Genomic DNA, 24,976 nt, shown 5'->3' with positions numbered 1-24,976 from the left:
GTTGATGACGTGTTGAATATCGGCTTTTTAAAAATAACTAAAATGGCCGCCAGTCGGCCATCTTTTATTGCATCGCGAAACAATATGGTGCGCATATGTATACCGACATGTATTGTCTTTGTGCCAAATATGAACAAAATCGGTCCATACATCTCCAATATATTGTTGCAGACAGACTGACGGACGGACAAGACCCAATCCATAAGTCCAACGGGAGGTAATAAATATGCTACCTGCACTTGGAAGATCGAGAGGTTTCCTTTTCTTCAGCTCGGATCTTGACATCTCCTGAGGTTGAGTTTTTCAAGTTGGATCCACATTGCAGGTCCAGCTCAATGGAAGTCAGGCAGAGATCATCCAAAGAAGAGCAGAAAAGACCCGATCTGCAAAAACGAGTTCATACATGTCAGGTGCATGATGCCAGCAAACAGTCGTGGAAACATCATTGAGCATTTCATTTCATTTTGTGTGCGGCTGCTGGTTGCAACATTGCTGGGAGCGAGGCTGTGCCGCTGATGCAGTGCCCCTTGTATGTCAGAGTAGGAATTTGTGATTTGTTCAGGATAGCTCACCTACTTTTAGTGAAGGATAGCTCACCTTCCCTTTGCATTTCGCTTTCAAATTATTGCGATACTAGCAAAAGTACCTGGTGTTGCAGGGCAACGCTTTGTGCTGGGAACATGAAAAGAGGAGGGAAAGAGAGGAGGGGAGGAAAGGGAAGTGGAGAGGACAGGGGAGGGAGGAAGGGTGAGGAGGAAAAAGGGGGCGATGGGGGTGAGTAAGGGAAGAGAGGGAAGGAGGGAGGCAAGGAGGAGGAAAGAGATGGAGGAGGGAGATGGAGGGAAGGGAAGCAGAGAGTGAAGGTGAGAGAAGAGTGAGGGGTGTAGAGGAGTGTGAGGGTAGGAAGGCATGAGGAGGGAGAGGAGTGAGGGTTGGAGAGGAGTGAGGGTTGGTGAAGAGTGAGTGTGGGGAAAGAAGTGAGGGAAGGAGGTACAGGAGATTGATGTTTTTACCCGTTTGTAAAACTCTTCGAGCAGCCAGTCTCAGGGCCCTCCATACAACGTTCACTCACATGGAACTCACAGCCTTCTTTATACTGTTAACGCACATGGAGCATCACACCACTCACACACCATCCACTCGCACGACTCACTCCACAGTTTTCCTTGATCGCTCCCTCATATCATACTATTTTAATGATAATAGAACAGATTACCAAGTTTGGACCATGTCCAGACAGCTATTTTCATTTGTAAAAAGAGAAACTGCACAAATCATTTTATTCACTCAATTATAAATATTTTGGACCGTTCAGGATCTGAGTCCGTGAGCAAATCCCGCTATAATCCACCATTGACACACACACGCACACACACACACACACACACACACACACACACACACACACACACACACACACACACACACACACTGCCTTTTATTATTATAGATTACGGGTCCAGTGGGAAATTACCAAGAAAAGCGAACATTGTAGCGGCTGCCGCTGGGTTTTCACAATCGCCTTGCACCTATCAAGGACGCGGAGCGATCACCATGCCGGGCTCGTCCAGGACGCCCGGGCAGGCCCGCGCTCAACTTGCCAGGCCTCGGTCGGGATGCCCGGGCATGCCCGGGCATGCCCGGGCAGGCTCGCCCTCAACTTGCCAGGCCGCAGCCAGGACGCTGGGCCACGCCCCCTGGCGCCGGGCCTGGGCAAACCCCCTGGAGGAATAGATATATATTGCTGACCGACAAACGGGTTTTCAGAGTGCCTGAGTGTTTGATTTCATTAAAGCAACTCGGATGAATTCTAGCTTTTTGTCGCGTCCATTCTTCCGATCGACGTGGGAGCCCCAGCTCCTTCATTGGTGACCTATCGACATGGACACGGCAGTCGCCCTTAAACTGCCTACCTTCTGGGAGGCTCACGCGGCGGTTTGGTTCGCACAGGCGGAGTCCCTGTTCGCCCTGCGAGGCATCACGGCCGACGACACCCGCTTCCACCATGTGGTAGCTGCGCTCGGGTCGGCTACCGCGGCCCGCGCCCTGAGCCTCCTCGAACGCCCGCCAGCCGCTGACAAATACGGCGCGATTAAGAAGCTGCTCCTCGATGCTTTCGCCCTCCCATCGGCGGAACGCGCACGGCGCCTGCTCGAACTGCCTGAGCTCGGCGACACGCGCCCTTCCGAGCGAATGGACTACATGCTTTCACTGCTCGGCGAGCACTCTCCGGCATTCCTGTTCCGGGAGCTGTTCTTCCGTCAGCTGCCTAACCCGGTACGCCTCGCCCTGGCAAGCACGACGATCACAGATCCCCGGGCCCTTGCCAGAGAAGCCGACAAGATCTCCGCCGCAGGACAGCGCATCGCAGCGGCGACATGGGACCCATCGCCGTCCGACGCAACACCCATGGCGCCCGAGCACCCGGCACGGTCGACGGCCGAACTGCCGACGCAATTGGCGGCCGCTCTACCGAGCCGACCACCTCCAGCACGACGACCGAGGCCTCCACCTGACCAAGCGTGGTGTTACTATCATGCCAGGTTCGGACAGAAGGCCCGAACATGCCGACCCCCGTGCACCTTCGGCAGGCCGGGAAACGGCCGGGCCGGCGTTCATTACCAGCCATGAGCGCCGGCCACACGGGCAACTTACTGTTCATCACGGATAAAGCGTCCGGACGGCGCTTCCTGTGCGACACCGGCGCCCAACTGAGCGTCATACCCGCCTCTGACCAGGACAGGCAATCCGCGGTTTGCGGCCCCTCCTTGGTTGCGGCCAACGGATCGACTATCCGCACCTTCGGCCCGCGCAACGTCACCCTCTGCTTCGGCGGCCAACGCTTTGCTTGGACGTTTGAAACCGCCAACGTGCCCATGGCTCTGCTAGGCGCCGACTTCCTCTGCGCACACGGACTGCTGGTGGACGTCCAACGGCGTCGTTTAATCAATGCTGAAACCTTCAGCTCCCTGGTATGCACATTGAGCAGCTCCGCGCCGACCGAGCTGGCATGCACCGTCCCGGCGGCGAACGAGTTTGCTCGCCTGCTCACGGAGTTCCCGGCCCTCACGCGGCCGACGTTTTCGGCCGTCGCAGTACGGCATGGGATCGAGCACCACATACCAACCACGGGCCCGCCGGTCTACGCCAGGGCCCGCCGCCTCGACCCAGCCAAGCTCGCAGTAGCGAAGGCCGAATTCGACGCGTTGGAGCACCTCGGCATCGTGCGGTGCTCCGATAGCGCGTGGGCCTCGCCACTGCACATCGTGCCAAAGCCGGGGGGTGGATGGCGCCCGTGTGGCGACTACCGCCGTCTCAATGACGCTACCACCCCCGACAGGTACCCGATCCCGCATATCCAAGACTTCTCCGCCCGTCTGGCGGGACGGGTCATTTTTTCGAAAATTGATCTCATACGGGGATATCACCAGGTACCTGTCAGGGCGGCCGACGTCCCTAAAACGGCAGTCATCACGCCGTTCGGCTTATTCGAATTCTTGCGGATGCCGTTTGGTCTCAAGAACGCGGCTCAGGCGTTCCAGCGCTTGATGGACGGCGTGCTGCGTGACCTGCCGTTCCTTTTCGTTTACCTGGACGACATCCTCGTCGCCAGCACGTCCCGGGCCGAGCACCTCCTCCACCTCCGAACACTGTTCGGGCGCCTCAGCGAGCACGGCCTCATCGTCAACCCGGCCAAATGCCACTTCGGCACGACGGCCGTTGATTTTTTGGGCCACCACATCACCAAGAACGGGGCCGTGCCGCTGCCAACCAAGGTCGAGGCCATCACCACGTTCCCGCGTCCCCGCACCATAAAGGCCCTGCAGGAATTCCTGGGAATGGTGAATTTTTATCACCGCTTCGTGCCCCGCGCGGCTCAACTCATGCGGCCCCTCTACGAAGCCCTCCGGGGCAAGCCGGCCAAGCACGACATCGCCTGGTCCGCAGCAATGGATGCGGCCTTCCAACGCTCAAAGCGGGCCCTCGCCGATGCAACACTGCTCGCTCACCCGGTGCTCAACGCTCCCATCGCCCTCACCACGGATGCCTCCGACTACGCGGTGGGCGCCGTACATGAGCAATGGGTGAACGGGGTTTGGCAGCCACTCGCTTTTTTCAGCCGGCAGCTCCGGCCGAACGAGCTCAAATACAGCACGTTTGACCGGGAGCTCCTCGGTCTACACCTGGCCGTCCGCCATTTCCGCCACCTCCTGGAGGGCCGACCTTTCACGGCGTTCGTCGACCACAAGCCGTTGGTTTACGCCATGGCCAAGGTCACGGAGCCATGGTCGGCCCGCCAACAGCGCCACCTCTCCGCCGTGTCGGAGTTTACCACGGACATCCGGCACGTCGCCGGCAAAAACAACGCCGTGGCCGACTGTCTTTCCCGGGCCAGCGCGAACGCGGTCCACCTGGGCGTGGATTTTGCGCTTATGGCGGCGGACCAAACCACCGACACCACGGTGCAAGCCCTCCGGGCGGCGGACACGGGCCTCCGCCTGGCCGACATCCCCTGCGCGGACACTGTCCTGCTCTGCGACGTCTCCCAAGGCCAGCCTCGCCCCATCGTGCCCGTCACCTGGCAACGCCGCATCTTCGCCTCCCTCCACGGCCTTTCCCACCCGGGCCGGAAAGCTTCCCAGAAGCTGGTGTCGGCGCGTTTCGTCTGGCACGGCCTTCGTCGGGACGTCCGCGATTGGACCAGCACCTGCACGGCCTGCCAACGGGCCAACGTCCACCGACACACCCAGGCCCCGCTGGCACCTTTCACCGTGCCCGAACGACGTTTCGACCACGTCAACGTGGATCTGGTGGGCCCCCTCCCCCCGTCACGGGGGTTCACACACCTGCTCACCATGGTGGACAGGACCACCAGGTGGCCGGAGGCCGTTCCCCTCGTCTCCACCACCACCGCCGACGTGGCGCAGGCTTTCATCGCCACCTGGGTCGCCCGCTTCGGCGCACCGGCGGACATCTCGTCAGACCGCGGACCACAGTTCACCTCCGAGCTGTGGGGCGCGGTCGCCCGCAACCTGGGGGTCAAGCTCCACCGTACTACGGCCTACCACCCCCAAGCAAACGGGTTGTGCGAGCGATTCCACCGCTCCATGAAGGCCGCGCTCATGGCCGGCCTTCAAGACGGCGGTTGGGCCGACCGGCTGCCGTGGGTCCTTTTGGGCCTTCGCACGGCCCCCAAGGAGGACCTCCAGGCATCCACCGCCGAGCTTGTCTATGGCCAGGTGCTACGCGTCCCGGGCGAATTCGTGCCCGACGCTACCAGTCCCTGGTCCGCAGCTCACCAGCGCTCGGACCTCCAGGAGGCCGCCCGACGGTTTGCCCCCGTGCCAACATCCCACCACGGTGACCCCCAGTCCTACGTCCCCCCAGCACTCCGCACAGCGGAGTATGTTTTTGTGCGTCACGACGCACATCGGTGGCCACTCCAGCCGCCGTACGACGGGCCCTTCCGGGTGCTGCGACGGGACGACAAGTCGTTCGTCATCGACATCGGCGGCAGGTCGGACCGGATTGCAGTGGACCGCCTCAAGCCGGCGCACGTGGACGTCGACCACCCACCACGGGTGGCCCTTCCGCCGCGGCGAGGCCGCCCCCCGTCCACGGTGCCCCCCACTCGACCGCCCACCACCTCACCGGACCCCCTCCCACGACCCGCCAGGGGTCGCTTCGGCCGGGTCATCAGGACCCCCCTCAAATTGACCCTGCCGGTGCAAGTCGATTCTGGGGGGACATGTGTAGCGGCTGCCGCTGGGTTTTCACAATCGCCTTGCACCTATCAAGGACGCGGAGCGATCACCATGCCGGGCTCGTCCAGGACGCCCGGGCAGGCCCGCGCTCAACTTGCCAGGCCTCGGTCGGGACGCCCGGGCATGCCCGGGCATGCCTGGGCAGGCTCGCCCTCAACTTGCCAGGCCGCAGCCAGGACGCTGGGCCACGCCCCCTGGCGCCGGGCCTGGGCAAACCCCCTGGAGGAATAGATATATATTGCTGACCGACAAACGGGTTTTCAGAGTGCCTGAGTGTTTGATTTCATTAAAGCAACTCGGATGAATTCTAGCTTTTTGTCGCGTCCATTCTTCCGATCGACGTGGGAGCCCCAGCTCCTTCAACATGGACAAATGCTTATTGGTCGATCGGCTGTCATCTGGATCGATTCAAAGGCTCTCCTGCTGCTGAAGCTAAAACTGATCAAAATCATTTCTCACTTTATTGTAATTGCTTAAAAATTGCATATCAACTCACGCGAGCTGTCACATGACACTTTTTGAATAAAATGATGTGTATTGCTTCGAAGCGACAAATCCTGGTGAGCACAGCTCGACTAAGAAGGCACTTTGTTGTGAAGAGAAGTTCAATTCGTGTCAATAACTACTTGTATTTCATGTCTAATTTAGAATATTGCAAGATTATGAATTATATTATTGCTGGTGTTTATTGTCATTGTACAGGGGCGTCACGTTATTCTGCTTTGGGTATGTCAGAAGGATTGAGTTGGGTTGTTGGGTTAAAGTTGCATGAGAGAAAGAGGATCCTATATAGGAGTATATACAATAACTAGCATGAGCACAATGGTGACGTCAAACTTACTCTGTCAGTGGAAGAAGAGTATTGAGTAGTAGTGGAGTTTTTTCATCATTCTCCAGCAGGTTCATGGAATTCCTGTGTGTTCCATCGTGGAACCTGAATTTGATATAACAATTAAATGCAAAATATTATTGTTATCGTTTTGGCTTCTAGGTGATAAAATAATCAACGTTTAGTATAATGATAGTTATTTCATAGTACCTGTTCAGTTCAGCATACTGTATTGCATATGAATATATATATGCGTTTTGAATGTTAGATCGGGGTCACATACATACATACATACATACATACATATACATATATATATATATACTTTGCTATTCTAGCAAAGGTACCCGTCAATGACGGGGGTTTGTAGATGTCTGACGTGAAATGAACAATTTCCTTTGGAGTGTGTATTGGTAGAAATGGGAATTCAGTATAAATATTCAGTAAACAAATGTCGCAATGGGTGTAGCTGGTAACCTCGACAACCTCGTTCCATTCTATCAGCTAAGATTTCCAATCCATGCTCATTGTACCTCCGAAGTACTGCTCGGGATTGAAGGTGATATTATGAAATCTCAGCTGGGAAACAGGTTTAGGCATGTTTTGAGCCTACAGCCTGATGGAAGATCACCAAAGTTCTTTCCATACCAACCGACCAGCTCCAGGCACATATCCCTCTCCACATTGTTTCTTCTGCTCCCGCCCTTCCCCTCTCTCTATACTATCCACAGCTTTGCTTTCAGCAATTTCCCACAGCATTTCATTGTGGTTTCTCATTCGATGATCCATAGATCAGTAGTGTCAGTTTCACTTTTCAACATCAGTTTTGTTTTGAGATATCAGTTTCGCTTTGAGATATCAGTTTAGATTCGTCATTGCAACTTGTGATGCGACTCAAATATTGCACAGAAAAGTTCATCAAAACCGATTTTGGGAGGAAATTTTTTCGAATTCTCTAAAGCGTCTAATGTGTTTTAGGGTCATAAAGGGGACTAAAGTATTTAAAGAATCAAGGCTCTTAAAAGGGCCAAATGGGGTCTAACGGTGTCTATAGATGAAAGAGCAAAAGGGAGACAAAAATGTCCAAATGGTCTTAAGTTGTCCAAAGTGTCTTAAAAAGTCAATAGGTCTTAAAAGTGTCGACGAAGGTGTATATGTCGCAAAAGGGTCGAAATGGGTATGAAGGGGTCTAAAGGGTGTAATGGTCCAAGAGGTGTAGAGGGTTTAAGGGGTCTAAAGATGTCTAAGGGGTGTAAAGGGTCCACATGGATCAAAGGAGTATAAAGGGACAAAGAGATGTAAAGGGTCAAAAGGGGTCTAAGGGGTTTAAAGGGTTTAAGCGGTTTAAAGGGCATAAGGGGTCTAAAGGTGTCTAAGGGGTGTAAAGGGTCTAAAGATGTAAAGGAGTGAAGCGGGAGTAAAGAAATTACCTCGGGTTAGTAATTAAATTAACTCGTGAGTGCAACTCGGCAATAACAGGCCAAATGAGCTCCTCATCACGGTATAAACCCCCCCTTAAGGTACATCGTGGTTAAAGTTTCGTTGTGATTAATCTTGGGGGCTCAAAGCAGTATGATCACAAACAAACAGCAAAACAACAACTCACCTTGTTGTTTTGTGATTGTTGAAGGGTTCACCCGTTGGCATGTGGCGGTTTGTAGATGGTGTCACATGTCATATTTTGTACAAACTATTTTTTCACCCTTGAGAGTTATATGTTGTTAGATGAGCAGTAAAATCCCCTTTTAATCTATGTATGGGTTGTCTTTATACCACTTTCAGTTTTTGAATAATTAGTGAATTGCAGAGGTCAGGTCACAGTTGATATCGCACGTGACACACAGTTGACATCGCACGTGACAAAGCCGAATGCCTCAACTCTGTGTTTGCCTCAAAATCTTTAGTCCCAAACCCATCTCTCTCTGTTCCCACCTTTCCCAGTCGAACCCAACTGCTCCTGGACTCTGTGTCCTTCTCTCCTGACAAGGTGGAGGAGTTTTTGTCTAACCTCGACTCTGATTCTGCAACTGGACCAGATGGCATCAGCCCACGGGTCCTAAAATCCTGCTCTGCCGCTCTATCTCACCCTCTCTCTGTTCTTTTCACCCTATCTTTTGCTCAAGGTCATCTGCCAGCATCCTGGAAATCAGCCAACATCACCGCTTTACACAAAAAGGTGCAAAAACAGATCCTTGCAACTACAGACCAATCAGCCTGCTCCCAATTATCAGCAAAGTCATGGAATCCATCATTGCTTCGGATATGAAATCTTTCCTCTTCTCCAATGGCTTGATCTCTGATCATCAATTTGGTTTCAGACCAGGACACTCTACTCTGGACATGCTGCTTCTGCTGTCTCAACAATGGATGGAGGTCCTCAATGCCAAACAGGAAATCAGAGCTGTCTCCCTTGACATATCACGTGCCTTCGATACGGTCTGGCACCCAGCTCTGCTCACCAAACTCTCCTCCTATGGTATCCATGGAAATCTCCATCCATGGCTTGCGGACTTCCTTTCTGGTCATAGTCAACGGGTGGCCCTGAATGGATTTCTCTCATCTCCCCTTCCTGTTCAGGCTGGAGTTCCCCAAGGCAGTGTGCTGGGCCCTGTGCTTTTTCTGGTCTTTATCAATGATCTCTCCGACTCTCTGGAAAATCCTCTCTATCTCTTTGCTGATGACTCCACTCTCTGCCGCTCCATTCCTCTTCCCTCAGATCGGCAGTCTGCAGCCTCCTCACTCTCTGAAGACCTGGACAAAATCACAGACTGGTCAAACAAGTGGAACATGTCTTTCAATCCTGACAAATCTCACACTCTTACTATGTCTCTCCGAAAAGATCGACTGGAAAACCCTCCCATCTACTTTCTCAACAATCCTCTCCAAGAAGTTCTGTCGCTCAAGCTTTTGGGTCTCACTATCTGCCATGATCTTTCTTGGGAAAACCACATTTCCAAGCTGGCCTCCAAAGCCAGTCGTGAACTGGGCATCCTCCGTCATGCGAAGTCCTTCCTAGGCACACCTGAGCTCCTCACCACATACAAGGCTTTCATCCGCAGCTCAATGGAATACTGTTCTCCACTATGGGCTGGTGCTCCTGCCTCATACCTAGCTCGGCTTCACGCTGTTGAAACCAAAGCTTTCAGAATCATTGGAATCTCCCGCGATGAAGCTATCTCTGAGGGTCTTTCACTCACTCACCGCAGGCAGGTTGGTGGTCTTTCTGTCTTCTACAGACTCCTCTTCGGCCTTGCTCCCCCAGCTCTCTCTGTGCTCTGTCCCCCAAATATTCCTACAGGTCGCACAAGATCTGCCAGCAACCCTCTGATGGTTAAACTGCCGAAATCTCGGCTCTCTGCTCACCTTCACTCTTTCATTCCTCTTTTCTCCCGCCTCTGGAACAAACTCCCACACTCCCTTCAATCCCACTCCTCCCTCCAGGTCTTTAAAACAGCTGTTCACCACCATCTCTTATCTTCCCCCATCCAAAACCTTGATCTTTTCTACCCCCACTAATTCACCCCAGATCCACCTTGTTTGAAATTCCAACTTCTTTCCTGGAAGTCCTGGCAGTGTCCATATGTTTTATACCTCTCCCACCCCCCCCCCCCTTCCCATGCCTCCCACCCCCAAAGCCCTCTCCCTCCCACAGATCTCTCGATGTCTCCATGTCTCTCGGTCCCTGCTCTCAAATGTTGTGTTTGTGTCCTTCCCCCTCCCTCCCCATCTTGTCTACCGCTCCCGATGTTATTTGTTTTATGTGTCGGTTTGTCTTTCTGTGTGATTAATGTTCGCTCTTTCACGAGCCTCGATCTTGTATACCAAAAAAAAAAAAAAAAAAAAAAAACTCCTTTTTTTCCGAATTTACCGATCGACGTAATGTCTTAATTAAGAGTTGTTTTTCACATCCAATAACATATTTGATGATCGGAGGTCATAATATCACTAATTATATCGGTATCCATGTTAAAATCCAATAAAAATTGGGATTTTTATAAAGCTTTGCATATGTGGATCACCCTTTGTAAGATCATGGCGACAGGTGGCAGCTCGGATGTCTAAATTTTGAATTGTGAGAAAATAACTGTTTTAAACCCCTATTTAGGTGCAGGGTGGTAAAATATGTTATCCTATAAAGTTTCGTGCCCATTAACCTTGGGAGGTCAGAGGAGTAGGTTCACAAACAAACAAATGGACATTTCGCTTTTATATATTGTATATATTGTGGCGGACACAAAAGCCCACTGGCGTGGTGACATCATTCCGCGCACCAAGTGGGCGGTGGCCACGCCCGAGGGGTAGGCGTGGCCTCATGATATACACCGGGCGCGCAGCCCGGAGTGCGCCATTGTTACAGTGAGCTCCTGAAATAAAGACGCTTATAAGTTACCGCTTGTCCGCTTCCTCCTTGCTCGCAAGCAGCACGCGTAATGCCGCACTTTACTGGTGACCCCCTCGACGTTGGATCTGCCGGAGCGATCCGTCCACACACGACGCCATTGCCATGGCCAACTTCATCAAACTTCCCGAATTTTGGGAGGCTCAGGCCGAAGTCTGGTTCGTCCAGGCCGAAGCCCAATTTCAGCTTCGGCGCCTCACCGGCGATGACACACGCTATTGCCACGTCGTCGCCTCCCTCGGGCCCGGCACAGCCGCTCGAGTTGTGTCCGTCCTTCGCCACCCACCGGACGGCCACAAGTACGAGGCACTCAAGCGGCTACTCCTAGCCACGTTCGGCCTCACGGACGACGCACGGGCCGACCGCCTCCTGGATCTCCCCGAGCTCGGTGACACGCGCCCGTCGGTCCGAATGGACCATATGCTGTCACTGTTGGGCGACGAAGCCCCCGGTTCTCTATTCCGGGCGCTTTTCCGTCGCCAACTTCCAGCGCAGGTTCGCCTCGCGTTGGCCGGGACCGGGCTAACGGAACCCCGAGCATTGGCGGCCGAGGCGGACAAGTACTTCGCCACATCGGACACGCGGGCGAGAGTCGGCGTGGCCGTCACGGCCCTCGTGGCTGATGCTGCTGATGCTGCTGCTGATGCTGCTGATCCACAGCATCAGCTTATACAGCATACGCAGCATGCTGATACGCACCTCGTGACCGCCGCCACGCCCCGCCCACCGCCGCGGCGAAAACCGCCACCGCGGGGAAACCCGCCAACTCCACCGGTCTGGCGGAGCCAGCCGCGCTCCTCCAGCTCCACCACCTGGTGCTGGTTCCACGCCAAGTTCGGCCACGAAGCTCGGCAGTGTCATCCGCCATGCTCCTTCAACAGGTCGGGAAACGCCCGGGCCGGCGCTCAATAGTGGCGATGAGCGCCGGCCGTTCGAGCAGCCTGCTGTTCATAACGGACACGTTCTCCGGGCGCCGTTACTTGTGCGACACGGGAGCGCAGGTGAGTGTCGTTCCCGCCGGCACGTCAGACAAGCACGCCACGGGTGGGGGCCCCGCGCTGCTTGCCGCGAACGGGACGCCCATCCGTACGTACGGAAAACGCTGCCTCTCTCTGCGGTTCGGAGGGCAGGTTTTCCGATGGACGTTCGTCACCGCCGACGTGCCCATGGCACTGCTTGGCGCGGACTACCTGTGCGCTAATGGGCTCCTGGTCGACATCAAGCGCAGACGTCTTGTCTAGGCCGAGACGTTCAGCTCGCTCGCTTGTGCGTTGCCCAGCTCAACGAGCGGCTTGCCAAGCGGCTTGCCGAACGGTTCGGTTCCGGCCACGTCGGTCTGTACGCTTTCGGCAGCGGACGCATTCGCCCGCCTCCTCGCCGGCTTCCCGGCCCTCACGCGGCCCACCTTCTCGGCGGGGGCCGTCAAGCACGGGGTGGCCCATCACATCCCCACCGTCAGGCCACCGGTCTATGCCCGGGCACGCCGCCTCGAGCCGACGAAGCTGGCGGTGGCAAAAGCGGCGTTCGCTACCCTGGAGCGACTCGGCATCGTTCGGCGCTCAGAGAGCGCTTGGGCGTCGCCGCTGCACATCGTGCCAAAGCCCGGCGGGGGATGGCGACCGTGCGGGGACTATCGCCGTCTCAATGACGCCACGACTCCCGACCGCTACCCCGTCCCCCACATTCAGGACTTTTCCGCCCATTTGGCGGGCATGTCCTTCTTCTCGAAGGTGGACCTCATACGCGGCTACCATCAGGTCCCCGTCAGGCCGGAGGACGTCCCGAAGACGGCGGTCATCACGCCATTCAGACTCTTCGAGTTCCTGCGCATGCCCTTCGGTCTGAAGAATGCGGCTCAGGCATTCCAGCGACTGATGGACAGCATCCTGCGTGACTTGGATTTTGTCTACGTCTACCTGGACGATATCCTCGTCGCCAGCGCATCCCGCGAAGAGCACCTACGCCACCTCCGCACGCTCTTCGAACGCCTGGGCCAGCATGGCCTGATTGTGAACCCCGCAAAGTGCCGGTTCGGCGCCACCATAATCGATTTTCTGGGGCACCGTGTCACCAGGCACGGAGCCGTCCCCCTGCCGGCCAAGGTGGAGGCGGTGAAGGGGTTTCCGCGCCCCCGCACGATCAGAGGGCTGCAGGAGTTCCTGGGCATGGTGAACTTTTACCATCGGTTCCTGCCCCGTATCGCCCAGCTCCTGCGCCCCCTGCACGAAGCTCTCCGAGGTAAGCCGGGCAAAGGCGACGTTACCTGGACCGAGCAGATGGACACGGCGTTCACGGGCGCGAAGCTCGCCTTGGCTAACGCCACCATGCTCGCGCACCCGGCGCCCGATGCACCGATCGCCCTCACCACCGATGCCTCGGACTACGCGGTGGGCGCGGTGCACGAGCAATGGGTGCGTGGAGCTTGGCAACCGCTGGCGTTCTTTAGCCGGCAGCTTCGCCCGCCCGAACGCTGTTACAGTACCTTCGACCGCGAGTTGCTCGGGCTTCACTTGGCGGTCAGGCACTTCCGCCATCTGCTCGAGGGCCGTGCGTTCACTGCCTTCGTCGACCACAAGCCGCTGATCTTCGCGATGGGCAAGGTCACCGAGCCGTGGTCGGCCCGGCAGCAGCGTCACCTCTCGGCCGTGTCCGAGTACACGACGGACATCCAGCACGTCGCAGGGAAGGACAACCCGGTGGCGGATTGCCTTTCCCGGGCCGTCGCCCACGCAGTCCACCTCGGCATCGACTATGCCCGGATGGCAGCGGACCAGGCCGCTGACCCCGATGTCCAGGCCTTGCGGACCGCCGTCATGGGCCTCCGCGTCACCGAGGTGGCGTTCGACGGCGCGGGCGCGGCCCTCTTGTGCGACGTCTCCCTCGGGCGTCCTCGCCCCATCGTGCCCGCGGGCTGGCAGCGCCAGGTGTTTGACGCCATCCACGGCCTGTCCCACCCGGGCGCGAGGGCCTCCCAAAGGCTGATCGCCGACAAGTTCGTCTGGCATGGCCTCCGGAAGGCCGTCCGCGGCTGGGCCAGGACGTGCCTCGCGTGCCAGCGTGCCAAGGTGCACCGGCACACCCAGGCCCCGTTGGCCCCGTTCACGGTGCCGGAACGCCGGTTTGACCACGTCCACGTGGACCTGGTGGGACCTCTGCCCCCCTCGCGGGGTTTCACCTACATCCTCACCATGGTGGACCGCACCACCCGGTGGCCGGAGGCCGTGCCCTTGGCGTCGACAACGGCGGCCGATGTCGCGCAGGCTTTCATCGCCACCTGGGTCGCCCGGTTCGGCGCCCCCTCAGACATCTCGTCCGACCGCAGCCCCCAGTTCACCTCGGAGCTCTGGGGGGCGGTCGCGCAGGGGCTCGGGGTCCGGCTGCACCGAACCACGGCCTACCACCCCCAGGCTAACGGCCTGTGTGAGCGATTTCACCGCTCATTGAAGGCCGCGCTCCGGGCCACCCTCCGCGACGGCTGCTGGGTCGACAGGCTCCCCTGGGTCCTGCTGGGCCTCCGGACGGCGCCCAAGGAGGACCTGCGCGCATCCGCGGCGGAGTTGGTCTTCGGGCAACCGCTGCGGGTGCCGGGCGAGTTCCTCCCCGACTCCACGGCACCATGGTCCGCGGCACAGCAGCGTTTCGCTCTGCAAGAGACCACCCAGAGGTTCGCCCCGGTGCCAACGGCATGCCACGGGCACCCACCGACGCACGTCGCCCCGGAGCTTCGCACGGCGGAGTACGTCTTCGTCCGCCACGATGCCCACCGGACACCACTGCGGCCCCCGTACGACGGGCCTTTCCGCGTGCTGGAGACCGGGGCGAAGCACTTCACCCTGGACATCGGCGGTACTCCTGACCGCGTTTCGGTAGACCGCCTCAAGCCGGCCCACCTCGACGTGGACCATCCACCGCCAGTGGCCCGACCCCCACGTCGGGGCCGCCCCCCTGCGGGCGGACCCCCGGCACCGCCCAGCCCCGCCGCCACGCCGCCCCCCGGTCCTGCACCCATCCCAGGGGCAGCCAGGGGCATCCCACCTGGCATCCCTGCACCCCGGACGCCGCCGATCGCCAGGGGGCGCTTCGGCCGGGTCATTCGTCTGCCCCGCAAACTGGCCCTCCAGGTGCGCGGGAATTCTGGGGGGGCGCGTGTGGCGGACACAAAAGCCCACTGGCGTGGTGACATCATTCCGCACACCAAGTGGGCGGTGGCCACGCCCTAGGGGTAGGCGTGGCCTCATGATATACACCGGGCGCGCAGCCCGGAGCGCGCCAGTGTTACAGTGAGCTCCTGAAATAAAGACGCTTATAAGTTACCGCTTGTCCGCTTCCTCCTTGCTCGCAAGCAGCGCACGTAACGCCGCGCTTTAATATATACATATACACAGTCGTGGCCAAAAATATTGGCACCCGTATACCTCTTTCAAGTAATGCACCATTCCCTCCAGAAAATTGTTGAAATTAAAAAGTATTTTGGTATCCACACATGTATTTCTTTGGTTTGCAGTGGAACAAAACAAAAAAAGCTGAAAAAATTACTAAATCTTAGCTTATTCCACACAGAAATCCTAAAATGGCCCGGACAATATTATTGACACCTTTTAGAAGATGTTAGAAATAATTAGATTTCAAGCAGGTGATTCTCCTTTACTTCGGAATTGAACTCACCTATGGTGATTTGCAGGTGCCTGCAATATAAAAATCACTCATTCAACCAGTTTGAATAGCGAAAAGGAGTTATTCTGCTGTTTTGTGTCTGTGTGTACCGCAATGAGCATGGAGAAAAGAAAGAAAACCAGAGAATTGTCTGAGGAGGTCAGACACAAGATTGTAGCCAAGCATGGACAATCACAAGGCTACAAGTCCATCTCCAGAGACCTTGATGTTCCTGTGTCCACCGTACACAATGCTATCAGGAAGTTTAAGGCCCATGGCAATGTAGCCAACCTCCCTGGACGTGGCCACAAGAGAAAACTTGATTTAAGATTGCAGCGAAGGATTGTTTTAATGGTGGAGAAGGCACCTCGATCAGCTGCCAAACAGATTCAAGCTCACCTTCAGACACAAATTATGACAGTTTCAACTCGCACCATCTGTCGTCAACTCAAATAAAGACGGTTCTATGGTAGGCGACCCAGGAGGATCCCACTCCTGAGAGAGACATAAGAAAGCCCGACTGGAGTTTGCCAAAACACACACGAACAAGACAAAATTCTTCTGGGAGAATGTCCTGTGGACAGATGAGACAAAATTAGAGCTTTTTGGTAAAGCACATCATCTCTATGTTTACAGAAAACAAAATTAAGCCTTCAAAGAAAAGAACACCTTCCCTGCAGTCAAACATGGAGGAGATTCAGTGATGTTTTGGGGGTACTGTGCTGCCTCTGGCACTGGGTACCTTGAATGTGTGCATAGCATCATGAAATCAGGAGATTACCAAGGCATTTTCGAGCGCAATGTTCAACCTAGTGTCAGAAAGCCGGGTCTCCGTCAAAGGTAATAGGTCTTGCAGCAGGACAATGACCCCAAACACCCTTCAAAAAGCACCCAGGTATGGTTCAAGACAAAATGCTGGACTGTTCTGAAGTGACCAGCAATGAGTCCAGATCTAAATCCCATTGAACACCTGTGGGGAGATCTGAAAACAGCAGTTGGGAGAAGGCACCCTTCAAATCTGGGAGAACTGGAGCGGTTTGCTCAAGAAGAGTGGGACAAACTGCCAGCAGAGAGGTGTAGGAATCTCATTCATGGCTATAGGAAGCACTTGACTGCAGTTATTTTGTCCAAAGGCTGTGCTACCAAATATTAAGTCCCTCGCGGCCCCCCTGTGCTGTCTTTCCCTCGCGGTCCCCCTGTACTGTCTTTCCCTCGTTGTCCCCCTGTACTGTCTTTCCCTCGCGGTCCCCCTGTGCTGTCTTTCCCTCATGGTCCCCCTGTGCTGTCTTTCCGTCGCGGTCCCCCTGTGCTGTCTTTCCCTCGTGGTCCCCATGTGCTGTCTTTCCCTCGCGGTCCCCCTCTGCTGTCTTTCCCTCGCGGTCCCCCTGTGCTGTCTTTCCCTAGTGGTCCACCTGTGCTGTCTTTTCCTCGTGGTCCCCCTGTACTGTCTTTCCCTCGCGGTCCCCCTTGCTGTCTTTCCCTCGCGGTCCCCCTGTACTGTCTTTCCCTCGTGGTCCCCCTGTGCTGTCTTTCCCTCGCGGTCCCCCTGTACTGTCTTTCCCTCGTGGTCCCCCTGTACTGTCTTTCCCTCGCGGTCCCCATGTGCTGTCTTTCCCTCGTGGTCCTCCTGTGCTGTCTTTCCCTCGCGGTCCCCCTGTACTGTCTTTCCCTCGCGGTCCCCCTGTACTGTCTTTCCCTCGCGGTCCCCCTGTGCTGTCTTTCCCTCGTGGTCCCCCTGTACTGTCTTTCCCTCATGGTCCCCCTGTACTGTCTTTCCCTCGTGGTCCCCCTGTGCTGTCTTTCCCTCGTGGTCCCCCTGTACTGTCTTTCCCTCGTGGTCCCCCTGTGCTGTCTTTCCCTCGTGGTCCCCCTGTGCTGTCTTTCCCTCGTGGTCCCCCTGTGCTGTCTTTCCCTCACAGTTGTCAGCTCTTTCACGAGCCTCGATTCAGTATACAAAAAAAAAAGAAAAAAAGTCGAGGGTGTCAATAATTTTGTCAATGCCATTTCTTTTTATTTTCTGATTTAAAAGGATATATTAAGTTCTGAATGAAAAACAAAGGTTCTGTTATATTAACAGTGAAATAAAGAACTGTGGAGACCAAATACATTGTCAATTTCAACTTCTTTTTAGGGGGAAAAAAAAGAAAAAAAAGAAACACCTTTAGAGGCCATTTTTTCCCGCAGGGTGGGGGTTGGCCTTTTTCGGGGACCATGGTCCCCTTTTTGAAGCAATGTTTTACGGCCGGATGCTCTTCCTGCCACCAACCCTGTTAGTCGCCTCTTGCGACACACAGGGAATTACCAGTGAACTGGTGAACTGGTACTGGTATTTTTAGGGAAAATTGTGTTATTTGAAAAAAGTGCAAGGGTGACAATATTTTTGGCCACGACTATATATATATATATGTATGTATGTATGTATGCATGTATATATATATATATATATATGTATGTATGTATGTATGCATGTATATATATATATATATATATATATATTTATATATATATATATATATGTATGTATGTATGTATGTATGTATGTATATATATATGTCAGGTCGTAGATTTGTTATTGCTTAATGTTCTGTTATAAGACGTTGGTTGACTAATGCGTTATGATTTAAATGTTGTTTAAAAATGCTATTTCATAAGTTAATAAAGGGTTTTCCGCTTCGCTTTAGTTTAAGATGAGAAAATACTCGCTTCGGTCGTGCTGGACAAATGGCTCGTATACATGTGCCCTTTCGAGGCTAGATAAGCCCGGTCGTAAAATCCCTCTTTGATTCGCAGACGGCGCCTCGAGCCGCAGATGGAAAAACGGATTAGGCGCTTGGAATGTGAAACTTTATGTAGAATGCTTGGATTGCAGACATAAACCTTTTGATAGATCATTAAAACATTAATTATATTTCATATAATCACAGCGGCACTTGAGTTACAATAAACATGCTTCGAACTTATGTTTAAATGAGAAATGTGAACTAAAAGGTGCATTCGACACCTGGAACTCATTAGAACAAACCTCATTTACTTTACGGTCTTATCAGGAACCAAAGAATGCACTCTCCCTTCAGTGAGTTACATTTTCTGTCGCCTCGGAGCCTTGAAACCACATCTGGTCCGGATGCTGACGGTGCGTGCTGCACTCCCCCAAGATGAAAGAACGGATGACGGTGGGGGCTAGGGATAACGGTGGGAGGAACTCTCGTAGTTCCTTTGTTCTCTCGGAGATTTTCTGATAAACGTGTCCCTATTTAAGCGGACTGTGAATCAATGCATTTTTCAGGAAGGCTGGACGTGGCATGACGGCGAGCCGTGCTGTAGAAGTTCGCTTCCTCCAGATCTGTATAATTGGTATTTTTAATAAAGCTTCGTCATTCTCAAGCTGTTGGTGAAACTTCTTTTACGAACAAAGAGCTGTTTCTTGACATTTGGTACCAGGAGTGGGGTGCAACACGACAGTGACAGTCGAGGCGAATCCTGAACGACCCGAGGGGGGCTGCCTGAGGCCGGGACGCCGGCACGCTGATTTGTTTAAGGTGAGCATTGTTTTTTTTATCAGAGGGCAATCCAAATTCGTACCCCCCTCCTCGAACGGGCACAGTTCGTCTCCCCTGTCACCTGTGCTGCCTGCACTCCGAACAGAAATTGTAAGTAAAGGCTAATTTCAAGCCTTGAATGACGAGCCTTGTTAAATTCACCAGGATAACGTTAAGAGGGTAACGGATTTAACAGTAAGGTTAACGTTACAGTTAGCAAGGAGGGGAAATGTGAGGTCGGACAGCCATAAAGGTTGAGCCAGGTGGCCAAGATCTTTCCAGGAAGGAACAGCCCAGAGACAAGATGGGGTATGCCATTGCATGCCAGGGAACGAAGGGCTGTGGCTAACTTAGAGGGCCAAAGGGACATGGCCAGGAAAAGGGAAATGCGCAGGTACCAGGTAGGCCTGACAGAGGAAGCAAGCAACAGAGGTCCAGATAGAAACAGGCCAGGACCAGGTGAACAAGAGAAAATAAATAGGCTCACAGCAAGGGGCCAGGTAACCACAGGTAAGAAGGACAGAAGTGGTTTTTGAAATATTGAAATTTTAAGCATTATAGCTATGGTTATTGAAGCTACAAGGACAGAGGACAATTAAGTAAGCAGTTAAGCAAGTAAATCAGCGGTTGATGCCGCTGGACCAGATGCCAGACCAAGACCTCCCACCCCCCCAAGACCTGAGCTCAGTCCCGGGGCTCTAGGCAACACCCCAACACCCCCCGCCCTGCCATACCCGTTCCACCTCAACCCACCCCGTCCAACCCGTCCCAAAAAATCCTTTTCCTTGAATGAGAGACGTAATATGAATGAACAAAGATTGTACATGGGAGTGACTGGAGGAGGGACATGATTTGAGTCGATCTGATTTTCGCGCGAAGTCTGGGAGACTCACTGGTGTACGAATGAGGAATGAATGTATATGGGGATATTAATTGACGTGTGTATCTGGCCAATGTATTTGTCTGTATGACATATGCAAAGCAGAGGGTTTCGGTGTGAAGCTTTGTAAGTGGTCTGCTTGACGTGCGGGAAATCCAGGCCGGGAATGTCGATTTTAGCGTCTATCCGAGGGACCAGGTGAGGTCCTTAACTGAGTCCGGATTTTCAGTTGTTTGGGAGTGTTTGGGAGCGATTTGATATAAATCGGGTCAGGAAAGCATTCGGAGGAACGTTGATATGAAGTGGTTTCTTGGAGATGGTTACAAGATGGGCTGCTTTTGTCTGTCAAGTGGCAGTCGGGCAGAAATTTGGAATTTGTTGAACTAAATTCAGAATTTGAATCGAAATGTGTGTTTTACTTGAATTGAAGAGTTCATTCAATGGCAGATATTGTGTATTGTATGTGTGGGGTATATCCCTGAGGCAGCTCACCTTTAGGATGATGCTATGTCACGGGGTGATGATGATGTCATGTAGTGCATTTTGGGTCAGAGAGGTCAAGGTCAGAGATCCTGTTTTTTGCGATGATTACGAGCTAGGGATGAGTTAATGACAGCTGACTGTTCTGACAGCTCAATGTTATGACAGCTCAATGTTATGACAGCTGATTGGCTGACAGGGGCCAAACTCATTTGAAAGGACTCATGTCCCAATGTGAGGTAAACCCCGCCGTAAACGCGAATAGAGCGGCGAGCAGTCTGGTTGCCACGGCAACGGGCCTCGCAGGAAACCGCGAGGCGGGAGTGTTGGGATTCGTGTGGAGGCACGAGGGTGCGCGCCGGGACAGGGGGCGGCGTGGCGTCGCCGCGTTGAGTTGGTTGTGCCAGGTCGATCGGCGATCTCTGAATTTAAATCGGATTTTTGTCGTGTGTATTGTGAATTTTAGCGTCTATCCGAGGATCCTGGCGATGTTCGTTTAATTAAAGTGTGGTACGAACCTGTGGTTTCCGCCGTGCGGCTCCGTGGAAGTTTGGGTAGAGTTATTGTGCGTTCGGACAGGAGCCGAGCGAGCCGCGAGTCACGTGTGTGCTGTATGGGGGGCTCTCGGTTTTGGGCAGTTGTTGTTGAGTTTGTTGAATTGGGTTCGGAGCATGGGATTTGCTCAGAGTGCCGGTGATAACTTGCCCTCTCTCAAAGGGGATGTGCCCTGCACGGTGGGAGGTCCGTGAATGGTTGGCAAAGGGTTTCTTGAATTTAATGGCAGGAATTATGCGATTAACGATTATATTGTGTATTGGTGACTTGTGGCCGTGTAATGAGAAAGATTACAGTTTGCTGGTGTGAAATTAGGTCATGGTGTGAAATGCGGTCAGACAAAGAAATACACACCCTTTGATCTGAAGGGAGAGCGGAGGTTGTGATTGCATTCCTGGTTCGCTGTGTACTGTATGTGGTTTCATTTCTGTGTCTGTCTGTGGAGTTATATTTCAGGATATATATTTTTTTTTTCCAGGATATTCAGGATATTTCAGGATATTTCAGGATTATATTTCAGGATGAGGCATGGATTTTAAGGAGGAGGTGTGTGCCCCGAGAAGATTGTGGGTCGCAAATTGGGCACTCTGGGTGCGCACTGGGGCTGCAGTTGTGTGTGCGCACAGGAGGTTGCAGTGGAGTGGGCGCGAGGAGGTGTGTTGATGAAGTGTGCGAACAAGGAGGGATGTGCAAAAGGTGTGCACCAGGTGGTAAGGGTGCTGCATTGTAAAGCACGTCTCCCACGGAAGTTCCTGGGCGGATTGTGACGGTTGTTGGATTCGTAGGGCGTTAGCATTTTGCAATGTAGAGCCACAATAATGGTCATTTGTCTGTCCGGATGTGGAGTTCTTGCAAGGACGGGAATGTCGCCGGACTTGTATTAGTTGTGGGATGAAAGCGCTGGTTACCCCAATTTGAAGTTTGACCTTTTAAAGTTCATTTGACCTTTGTTCGAGATTTGTAAGGGAAAGAGGTCAGAGATAATTCACTAACCTTGGAAGAACGACAGGCTGTCAGTCTACTGGGTGTTGCTTTAACGGCAGGATATAGAACTTAAATCTGGAAAGAAAGGACATATTATATTGTGGGTTAAAACTGAAATCATGTACGTAATTAGTGAACAGAGAATATCGGGACATATACTGTTGGTTATAACTGAAATCATGTACGTAATTAGTGAACAGAGAATATCGAGTTCTTTTTTGTTGTTGTAATTGTCGTTGATGTCTCGATTCAGGGGACTCAAGAAATAAACAGATTTCCGGTGCCGACCGGAAGCGTCAGGTACAGTATGCTTGGAATTTAATTTAACCGAGTCGAGTACAGTGACGTGTTTGATGGAGCTTGGTGGAGCATGCATGGAGCATGGAGCAGGGTGGAAGTTGGCATTTCGATACTGTGGATTATATTGTGCCTGTCTGGAGAGGTGATGTCCTGTGCTGAGGCTGGTGACACGCCTCTGTTATTTGTCTGTCTGTCGGTCTGATTGTAAGTCTTTGGTACTATGGAGGGCTAATTGAGTGCTCAGGCGTCATTGTTCCATGGAGGCAGGTACTGTGTACCTTGGGCCGAGTTGGGCCCAGGTACTCATGGGAATGGATCAAACCCACAAGGAAATTCAGTCGCTGAGGTTGCCAGAACTGAAAATCGAACTCTGGGCTTCTCAAATGGTCACAAAATTTGGACATGGGGAGATGGACAGGACAACAATGGAGTTTATATGGACTGGTTTGGGGCAGTTTCAATCTGACGATTACAGAGTGTTTTGTTCTGTTCACGAAACATGTAAAATTCATGGAGTTGAAGTGATTTGCAAGAAGACAGCAGAGTCAGTACTGGGATACAACCTCGTCCAGGGGTTTTGGTCCAGCCTGCAAGAAGTCCAGGGGTTTGTTTCAGGGGTTTTGGGGATGTTTTTGGATGCAAAAATGGGATGCTGTGCTCATCTGGATGTAGAATTGTAAATACTGACTACTAGCAGATATATCCATCAAGGACGGGGAATGATGTGCAGTGCGATTGGGTAGGAGGTAAAGGCCATAAAACACCAAACCCATGAGGAACGAAAGAAATGGAGACGTCGACAATCACATGATGGTTGGGATTGAAGAACAACCTACTGGGATTTCATGATGTCATCCGGCATGGTGAATGCTTTGATAAAAGTCTACTTTTGACTGGACCAAACGAGATCAAAATTGGAAGTAAATCTAGATACATAAGGTGTGAAATATAGCATAAATAAGCTATAGGTAATGGAAATATGGCAGTGTAAGCTCGCTGAGGAAGAGTTACCTGTAGTAGGGGACGTAACAGATGGGTGGATTATAATGACGGGGGAGCGCAATAGTATAAGAGGCGACTGGGAAGTGCAGGTCTCAGAAGGGAGTAGTCAGCTTCGATGATGCAACAGTGTATGAGTGAGTAATTGTGATCTGTTTAAGTGTAAGAGGCGGTGGAGATGGAAGGAGGTGATGAAAGCGTGGATGAAGGTTTCTGCAGCCGTGGAGGAAAGGGATGGATGGAGACGGGCGATGTGTTTTTAAGGTGAAAGAAGGCTGTCTTTATGATCTGTTTAGTGTATTTTTCAAAGGAGAGGGTTTGGTCAATGATGATGCCAAGATTCCGGATGTGGATACTGGGAAACCACCGATGTTGGGGGCAAGTTATGGATGGATTTGGTGAGTGGTTTTGGGTAAATGAAGATTAATTCAGATTTAGCGTAGTTAAGTTCGAGGAAGTTGATTTGAAGCCAGAATTTTATTTCAGTGATGCAGTTTGTCAGGATAGAGCGAATTGTGGTGATTAAGCTGTTGTAGATGCTGTCAATTTTGCTTTGGATGAATGAAAGGAAGGAGATGCAGTTGTCTACTCTGAATGACAGGTGGTGGTATCCAGGGCGCTGAGGAGTTTGTTCACGTTGTAAAGTTTGTTTATTTAGTTTGTTTATTGTAGAGAAGAGTGCTTTTGGGATTCCGGAGCCAGAGTGGATAATTTGAGAGTAGTAGGCAGAGTAGAGGGCATCTTTGAAGTGCTGTAGGTGAGGAGGTTGCCGGCGTCAGAGGAGAGAGAAGGTCGCTGGTGATTTTGAGGAGAGCAGTTTCAGTACTGTGGCTGGAGCAGAATCCGGATTGGAATGTTTCATATAGATTATTGGCAGAGTGGTGATGTTTGAGTTGAGTGGCCACAGCACGTTCCAAAACTTTTGACAGAAAGGGTAGGTTGGAGATGGGTCTGAAGTTATTTAGGGTGTCAGGGTTTAGTTCAGGGTTTTTCCAGAATGGGGGTGAAGTTTCACGAGTTTTTTGGGGAAATCGGTATGTGAAGCTGGATTAAGTTGGAACTGCTTGGTGAGCCATGGAGATGGATTGGATGTTTTGTTGTTGGTTGTCTGGGAGTTCGGTTGTTGCATTGCCAAAGGTTTCTGTGTGGTGGACACACTCGTTGGCTGTTGTCTTGTGTGACGTGGGTGGAGATGTATGTGGCTGTGTGTGGCTGCCTGGAGTCGGGAAGGCGGCTACAGTGGTTGATATTGGTTGTGGATTGTCCGGGGTGCTTCGATTTGCATAGGGGGTGAAGATTGGGATATTACATTATTTTGAGTAAGTATTGGCATGAGTAATTACATAAGTAATTAGGAGTTATTATGAGTAATTAGTGGTATGAGTATTAGTTATGAGTAAGTGATTATTTTAGTAAAGTTACATGTTTCGCTGTGTTGTGAATCTGCGGACAAGCTAGTTTGATGGGTACCCTGGGGTCTTCGGCGTGTCTATGTGTTTGTCTGTCTGTTACACCGGACTCTTGAATGGGTTTTCATGAGACGAATTTCAGACATAACAGTGAGAATCTATTTTGAGCGAATCACAGTGGGTG

At 52.8% G+C, this 24,976-nt stretch overlaps 1 protein-coding gene across 5 annotated transcripts in view; it reads right to left on the bottom strand.

Annotated features, from left to right (window-relative positions):
- OCA2 (OCA2 melanosomal transmembrane protein) overlaps positions 1 to 24,976 on the bottom strand; it is a 155,962-nt gene that overhangs the window by 65,726 nt on the left and 65,260 nt on the right. For all 5 annotated transcript variants that reach the window (XM_068135579.2, XM_068135574.2, XM_078768348.1 and 2 more), the window contains 2 exons: positions 6,607 to 6,699; positions 234 to 383 (listed from right to left, as the gene is read on the bottom strand). In XM_068135579.2, coding sequence (XP_067991680.2) covers positions 234 to 383; positions 6,607 to 6,699 — 243 coding nt within the window. The remainder of the gene's footprint in view (positions 1 to 233; positions 384 to 6,606; positions 6,700 to 24,976) is intronic.

The sequence above is a fragment of the Myxine glutinosa genome, chromosome 14 (genome assembly GCF_964187855.1).
Source record: "Myxine glutinosa chromosome 14, kmMyxGlut1.1, whole genome shotgun sequence".
NCBI classification, from domain to species: domain Eukaryota; kingdom Metazoa; phylum Chordata; class Myxini; order Myxiniformes; family Myxinidae; genus Myxine; species Myxine glutinosa.
This window is presented reverse-complemented; position numbering and strand designations above follow the sequence as displayed.